The 8,579-nt window shown below is 48.4% G+C and overlaps 1 protein-coding gene across 1 annotated transcript in view; it reads right to left on the bottom strand.

The window, feature by feature from the left end:
• Positions 1-8,579, bottom strand: part of Emx1 (empty spiracles homeobox 1) — a 16,974-nt gene that overhangs the window by 6,555 nt on the left and 1,840 nt on the right. The window contains exon 2 of the mRNA XM_004634084.1: positions 3,612-3,796. Within this exon, the coding sequence (XP_004634141.1) occupies positions 3,612-3,796 (185 nt within the window). The remainder of the gene's footprint in view (positions 1-3,611; positions 3,797-8,579) is intronic.

The raw sequence follows: 8,579 nt of genomic DNA, 5'->3' as shown, positions 1-8,579 counted from the left end.
AAATGTTAAAATAAATAAATAATTTAAAAAAAAAAAAGTACAAGGAAAAGAGAGATCGAGTGATTCTGGAAGGAGGACAGAGACAAAATGCAGCAAGAGGAGTGACTGATAACATTCATATGTGTGGAACTGAAAGAAATATGTCTATTCACTCCATACAAGTTTATTGAGCATCTATTCCATGCTTGGGCACTGAGTCCAGCCCTGTGAGAAACAGACAGGCTTGGCCTCAGCTTCCCACAGCCAAGATGCTCAAGGCTACTGTTCCTTAGAATCATCCAGAGAGCTGATTTATTTAACTTATTTATTTATTTTGGTACCAGGAATTGATTTCAAGACTCTGCGCTTGCCAGGCAGGCTCTGTGCCACTGAACAATATCCCCAGCCCCTTAGAGGACTGTTTTTACAACTTTCTCCTGGACTCTATTGTGTACCCATTAAGAGAATCTCCTAAGAGCCTGGGGAATCTGTATTTTAAGATCTTTCTATGAGATGCATGTGGCTGAGCTAGGGATTGATATTTGTACATGACAGATAATTAAACAAGTAATAACATCATAATGTGATGCATATTATGGTTGTAGGCAATATACTGTGAGCTCTGAGAATGTGGAGGAGGGATTATTTAGAGATACAGAGAAGTAGAATACAAATGAGGCACCGAAACCAAGGGCTGGAGAGAACCCTGGAATTTATTTCACTCAGTGGCACAGATACAGCAACAGAGGCCCAGAGAGAAGACAAAGCCATAGCCCACAGGATGGTAAATAACCATCAGCTGATGTATAAATGTATTGCCAGTTACTAATAGCTCCACTTAGATGGAAGTTTGAGATGGATAGACACAAAAGATGAAATGAAGGAGATAATCAACAGATGGGTAAATAGCAGTTACTGTTAGGAAGAACATGTAATTAATAGAAAATAGGAAATAATTTATAAATTAACAGATGTAGATGGATGGATAGAAAACAGCTATCCATGAGCAGATTAGAGAGCTCTGAGCTACACATGTAGTTACTGACAGCAGAAATATATAGCAGAGGATGATGGGAGTAATTGATGTCTGACAAATAGTTGATAGCTAAAAATGACAGCTAAGCTTGCCTGGTAAATACTGAGAGGTGGATAGAATAATTAGTGAATGAGATAGCCTAGGCTGAATGATAAGTTTGGGGTTTTTTTTTATGGAACTGGGGATTGAACTCAGGTCTTCGTGCTTGCCGGGCAAGTGCTTATTCTACTGGGCTATCTCCCTGGCCCTGAATGATAAGTTATGTGGACAACAGAAAGTCAACTCTGATCATGGAGATCAGATGACACAGGAAGAGGCCTGGCTTCGAGGACACCCAGGTTCAGTCCTCATTAGACCACTAACCTGACATATTTCTTTAAACAAAGAAGCTGAGGATAGGAATTAATATTATTTGAGATTTTAGGGCCGGGATATAGCTCAGTAATGCCTGCTTGGAAAATTCAGGGTCCTGAGTTTGATTTCTGGTAAATGCCCCCCATAAAGAGTCTTTGTTAGGTAACTAAAATCTTTGCATGACTTATCTGAATAGAAAACCAGACCTAAGAAAGGTTGGGTGACTTGTCCAAGATCATCCGGTTGGTTAGCACAGAGGCTTGAAGTCACAGCTGCTTGGCCATGGGTAAGGGAGTGCACTTAGTTAATCTCTACACTTTAGGATCCTCCCTTGGAAAGAGATGTGGCCATTATGAAAGTGCTTACACTGCAACCTCCTAGTTGTGTCATTTTGTTGTTGTTGTTCCTATGCAAATATCAGCTCATTTTACAGAGTAAACAAGATCCACCATGCCTTCTGATAATAAAGCTGGGTCCATTACTTTATTCTATCTGGTTTTATCTTCCATATATGCTTGGAACACCTCAATAAAAATGAAGGCAACAGTCCGTTTACTAACTGGCATTGTGAGGCACAAATATTGACAGGCAGCTAGATTCAATTTGAAAGAAAGTTAATTAAAAATGCTCTCACTGAGCTAAAAAATGGAAAGTTGAAAAACAATGACATTATTTCAACAAGTGCTAATCTGTGAGTGGTGGGATTACAAACTGTTTTGTTTTCTTACATTTTTGCAATTAAAATTTAATAAATATTACTTTTTAAATGAAGTTAATTATAAACACCCTTTCTAAGCTGACACCTTGTTTTAAACAATAATTTTCAAAAACTGCTTGCCAGGAGCGAAAAGAGGTGTTATTAATTTATCTTTTAAACATAGCTCTCTTTTTAAACATTAAAAATTAACTCTTGCTTTGGGAGATCTTTCTCTGCAGTTAAAACAGCCCAGGAGCAAATCTGAAAGTGAACGCTCGGGTCTTGCGGTGGAGCCGGGAACCACACGCTGATTGCTAAGAGGGGTATCAGATCCACACTGCAATAGATGCCAAAATGCCAGGACCAGCAGGGCAGGTTGGGCCAGAAAGCTGGGGTCGCAGTTAGGTGCTCCAGCTCCCCCAACAGTTTATTTCCCACCCTAGCTGCCAGTGGGAGGCCTCTAGTGGGCCCCTTCCCAAGTGGGGGTCTTCCCATAGTGCCGAGAGGGCAGGTGGTGGTGATTTAGTAGGGAGCTAGATGAGTAGGAAAGGACAGCAGAAGGTGACATGCCAGTAGGGCTTGGAAGTCACCCCTCTCATCCACAGATCTGGTAACTGGCAGGGGCAGGCGTTTCCGGACACTAAACCCCACCTCTCAGGCAGCACCTGGACTGAGGATCACTGGGCCAAACCAGCGCACCCGCCTGGGCAGTTCGAGAGCGTATGATGCTGCTTCCAGGTAGTATTTCTTTACGGGAAAGTGCTTTCGAAGGAACCCAGTCTGCCTTCTTATAGCGCCCATCTACTTCTTTTTAAAAATTGTTCTTGCTATCAATCACAAAGATGCTACGTGGTCATGGTAATCGCACCCAGTTCAAGTCCCGCTATCCCCTCTGGAGTTTATACCCCCGACCCCCTGCCCTTGGCACTAAAGAACACCCCGAGTGCAGGGCCTACTACTCGCCCTTCCGTGCCCTCCCAGAGGCTAGTCTGCACACATCACAGTCCCGGGAGCCCCAGTCCATGCTGGGACCTCGGCCATTCTCAGGCCGCAAACAGGAGCTGGCCTCTCCCTGGTTCAGTCCTTCCTTCGGCTTCCAACAACTGAGGCCTCGCTAGCTTCGCCCGTGACCAGCAGCGAAGCCAGAGCCGGGGGAGCTGGGTCACCCCTCTGAACGGCGAGCGCCCCACGCGGTGGCCGGCCCGGCGCGGCTGCAGATATAACCCGGCTGAGATCGGTGCCAGAGGACCGGGTGCTGCCCGCGGGCTCTCGGTGCCCTGGCCTCCCGAGGGCCTCCGGGAACCTACTCCCATAGAAGTGTTGCATCTCCTGCTGCGCCCATGGCACTTCTGTGAAGTCCTGCGCCTCGGCGGGCGAGGCCCGGTGGGTGGGAAGGGGCGAGAGTACAGGGGCGCCGCAGGGGCGGCTCTGGGCGTGAGACAACTCGAGGCCAGCGCGAGGCCCACAGCCGCTGCACCGCCCGCCCTACTTCCTCGGTTCCAGACTCACCCGCCGCGGGGTAGGGCGAGGCCCGGTGATAATTACCTGCGTCTCGGAGAGGCTGAGGCTGCCGGCCAGCTGCTTCCGCTCGGCACCCACCACGTAGTGGTTCTTCTCGAAGGCGCGCTCCAGCCGCAGCAGCTGCGAGGGCGAGAAGGCCGTGCGGATCCGCTTGGGCTTGCGCGCGAAGGGGCCGTGCAGAAGCAGCCCATCCTGGGGCACGTCGCTAGCTGCGGCCCGCCGCCGGCCGACGGCAGCACACGCAGATACAGACAGAGAGAAGGGGCGCCGTGAGCTGCAGCCTGGGGAGCCGGCGAGGTCCGGCCTCCCGCCAGGCCCCCGCGCCCCCTGAACACTTGCGGCTTTCTCCAGTCTTGACACCTTGTCCTCTTCTCTTTTTTCCCTCTACCACCTGAGTCTACCCCGCTTCCCAACATCTCCCCATAAACACCCAGGACGCATGGAATCCCAGAGCTCATTCGGGAACCAGAGGTGAGCCAAGGTCAGGTGAAGCGTCCATCTGCCCAAAGCCACACTGCCTGGGGCAACCCACGAGGCCGAGGGGTGCAAAAGACCCTGAGTTCCCTTTCTCTGTCCTTTCCCTGCCTTTTCCTTGGCCTTCAAGGGGTTAATTAACTGGCTGCTTAGCATCTCCCTCCAGGAGGCTGGAGTAAAGGCAGGGCTGGGTGTCCGGTGATAAGGGAGCCATGATATGCAGATTCAGGAACTAGAAGCTAGGACTCTCCCTCACACCTGCTTAAATTAGTCTCAGCAAAACGCTCCGGCTACTAGCCCCTCGAAAATTCCTGCCAAGCGGCCCAACATTTATCTTGCAAAAGGTAAAAGGAGGACAAAACTAGGTCAATCTTTCAGGCAGCCCCTGGAGATCTAAAGTCAGGGTTATTTCTTTCCTCTTCCTGACCTCTCTCTCCCTAGTCCTTAATCTGCCTGGACATAGGTCCAGCTACTAGGCTACAACCCAGTCTTCACAGGAGATTCTTACTGTTCCCTCATGAGAAGAGAACCTACTTTTTATATGAGTATATAATCTCATACTCATACTCAAGAAACTAGTAAATGAACATCTAGATGTTACCTTTCTACTATGTATATCAATACAGGTTTCTGCGGACATGTGTAAATATATGCTCCAGCCTCCCTACTTTCTCATTATTGTACAGGATTATTGAAGTGTAATTGTCCCTTGGCAGATGTTGGACTAAGCTCCCACACTCAGAAGGATTGGATGAGGCTGAAGCGGTGGTCAGGGAGTACTAAGGCCTAAAACAGGCATCCACCCAGTGCCCCAGTCACAGCAACCCCCCTACACTCATACACACTGGGCCCTCACATGATTTCTGTCTTAGCTGCACATGCTCACAGACCCAAAACAAGCCCTGACAACATCAACTATGGTTTCTCACACAGCGACATGTAACAGTCCCTCTGACCCACCACCAACATAAAGCTCTGGAAGGAATGTTTTGACAAGAGTTTGCTGCTGAGATTGACTGATCCAATTAATTTCTTCAGAGATGGCTACTGGTTTGACTCAATTTGACCTGCTGTTGTGCTCTTAAGACAATGATCTGGACAATTCAGTGGCGATCTTCCATCACTGGAAACATCTATGTAAGTGAGGAGAAACACATCATGGAGATGCTGTTGCTAAGGTTCTCCAGATAAGTGGGTCTCTCTGCTGGTAAAACCTGCCTGACCTTACTTTCTCCAAGACCCTTGGTTAGACTTGTGCTTGCTAATTTTATTGGAATTTGTGGTGGAATGTGACTACCAAGAATGGAGGGGCTACTGCTTCCAGGGAGACAAGTCATTAACTTCCAGTCACCTTCTCCATTTCAAGCAGCTAGATTTGTGCTGCTACAAAAGGGGGTGAAATGATATCACATGAAAGTGATAGAGAGACAAGTGCCCACCAAGGTATTCAAGGTGGAGCAGGCCCTACCTGAGGCCTGACTGAAGAAGAGAAATTTAAGTGGGGTGGTGGAAGGACAGAGACAAGGGATGTACTGGGCCATAGAAGGCAAAGAGAAGAAAAATGAAGTCTGTTCAGGCAGAATACGTAGGATTGAAGTCTCTGGGGGTAGACTAAAGGCAAGAAAAGGTGGAGAAGGCAGGTAGGAAGGTTCTTATTCCTGTTCAAACGAATTGCTTCAGCAAACAACATTGTTCTGAGTTCGTGATATCTCCAAAGTAGTTTTCTTTGCAAATGAACCAGAGAAGGTAAGAGAATTAAAAAACAAAAAAATCCTAGCTCATTTCAGCAGTGTTTGGTTTTCACTGCCAGCTGGCCTACGTTGGTCAGCAGTGAGACACAGCACAGAGGCCCCACAGGTGTAAGTGAGTGGGGCGCAGAGGTGTTCTGGGTGGGGCTGAGAAGGCAGGCTGCAGTCTGCTGTGCCATGTCCTCCTTAATAGTTGTTTTGTGTCAGTCACCTGTGTGGTGGAGTGGAGTGTCTGTGTTTTTCTAAACCCAGAGTGAAGGATGGAAGCAGGAAGCTCTGTCCTGACATACACTCTCTTTGCCTCCACTCTGACTAGTTTTGGGGAAAACTAAGTTGCTTGGGTTCTGCTTCACTTAAAGAATGGTCCCAGTTCATTGCAATGTCCTGTCTTGGTGTCCATCTGCACATACAGAACACAGCAATCCTTCCAACCCAACATGAAGAAGGAGGAGGTTGGGAAATTATCCAAAATGCTGATAAACGATGATGCGTTGATTCTAAAAGAAGCAGGGCTTTTCTCAGTAAGAAGGAGGATGTTTAGTACAAAACTAACTGCCATGAGGAGCTGATCAATTGTTACTTGTTTCTGAAAGGACAAGAGTGACTTAAATGTCTAGCTATTTGGGCCCTTTTTACTCTAACCTGCAGGAAAGGTTCATTCAGTCCTATGGGCTCCAGCCATCCCTTTCCTTCAGTTCCCAAGGTTGGACCACAAGGGACAAACAAGCTTGGAGCTGGGATGCAGCCTGTTTGGGTGACAGCAGTAATTCCAGGTGTGAGGATGTGCTGTCAGTTTCAGACTAGGACAAGTAGAAAAGTGGAAAGGAACTGTTGTTACAGCTTTCCCTGGAGTTAGGTACTGAACATTTCCCACCCCACTGGTTTTCCTACAGCCTCTGAGGGCCTCTTCAAGGCAATGGCTAGCTAGAAACTAGCAATAGATACTCCCAGGAATGAGGCGGCAGGAAGCGAAAGTTAAGGGTCCAAAGCCGGGGCTGAACGGCAGGCAGTCCTCTGGAGAGGCCGCGACCGGCCAGAGGCTCCAGGCTGGATTACCGGGCGGAGGGGCCTGGGGCTATGACTAGGAGAGGCTGGCCAAACAGAGGTGATTACCTCCTTCCTCTCCCTCCTGCCGGAACAAAAGCACCCTTTGAAGCTTCGCCCCATTAACATTGCCAGTCCGAGAGGGCTAGGTCTCTCACCGCCCTCTCCGGGTGCTGCTCTTGCCTGGAAAGTTCTGAAATCTCCAGGAAATAGCACCAAAAGGCAGCCAATCTCGCTCTTCGCGGCGATTCCTCTTTTACGGGCCTCGCGAGCTGCCGGGCTTCGAGGTCTTGATCATTCGGCATTTCGGGATTTTCCTTTCACAACCTCGCTTAGCGGAAAAGCGGCTTCCCAGCGCTCCCGGACCGCGGAGCCCGCAGCCCGAGAGCGCAACGCGCAGAGCGCAGACACGTTTCCTTTTCGTTCGGGTAGGGTTTCGTTTCTAGCTTTAAAACCGGTTGAAATGAGCATCGCAGAGGCCGGGTTCTCTAGAAAACGCGGCGCCGGAGGCCCTGGGACGGCTCCGCGCTCAGCCTAGAAGCCCGGCAGGGACTGAAGGATGCAAAGCTGCGGAGGCGCGCTCGGGCTGCCGAGATGACTAGCCAGAGTACCTTAGGGATGGAAAAGTCCTTCAGCAAGCACCGAATTTCTGAGTAAGAAAATACGGCCACACTTGGCTCCATCTCCGCGTCCAGATACGGTTCTTGAAAGAAAAATCCAACTGTGGACTCGACAACGTGCCCGTTGGGACTGATGGCACAGGAAACAGCGTCAATTTCCGAGGGGATTTTGCCAAGAATTTATCCCCGGCCCCACCTGGCTGGGGATACCAAGAACCAGAGCTGGATCTCTTTCACGACGTCTCCTGTCCTCTTTGACCTTGGTCCACTCGAAAGAGGCCGAAGGTGTAAAAGGTTGTGCAGAAGGCATGGGATTCGGGATCCAAAGCGGATCTGAAGCAGAGGGCGGTGCCCGGGTGGCCACCTCCGGTCAAGCAAGGCAGCTGAACAGGGCTAGGACTTACCACCGCTTCTCCTCAGAGTCCCTATGCCCTTAACACCTCTCTGCTCATCCATCGCAGGCTCACGAACTACCTGAGGGCACCAGATTTTGAGACCCAGACTAAGGACTGATGCCATTTGGGATGGGGGTAAATTCGAATGAAACCATATCCTATCAGTAAATATTTATTAAGTGACAGTAACTTTCCCCAAAGTGGCTAACATCGTATTTCATTCCTTTTCTTTTTTTGGATTGAGATTTGGAAAAAATCTTCAAAATCCCAGAGGGGAGAAGTCTACCCACAAAAATTCTTGTTCAAGTTCTTTGGCTCCATGGGATCTGCCAGGTAAGTATCTATTGGCCAGGTGATACTGAGAAAATTGGACCTCGGAAAGCAGCTTTTTCGGTCAAGCAGTTATAGATAAAGCTTTAAGAAGTAATGTTTCTTTTATTGTGTGATTGTACCAAACATCTGATTTGCTTTGGTTGTATAGACTTTGCTTACCATCAGTTTAGCTCCAGGAGGGGAAGCTCGAGCGCTGTTCTTTTCATCATTTTACTAAAAGCGGAATAACCTAGCTCCCTCTGAGCAATGCAACCTTACACATCTGAGAGCTAGTCTACACTAACAAAATAAAACTGGGAAATAAAGCAACTGGAGTAAAATCAAGGCCACAAAAGAGAAAGAAAGAAAGAATCTAACAGATTCAAGAAAAAAAAAAAA

The sequence above is a fragment of the Octodon degus genome, unplaced genomic scaffold (genome assembly GCF_000260255.1).
Source record: "Octodon degus isolate 3935 unplaced genomic scaffold, OctDeg1.0 scaffold00058, whole genome shotgun sequence".
Taxonomy (NCBI): domain Eukaryota; kingdom Metazoa; phylum Chordata; class Mammalia; order Rodentia; family Octodontidae; genus Octodon; species Octodon degus.
This window is presented reverse-complemented; position numbering and strand designations above follow the sequence as displayed.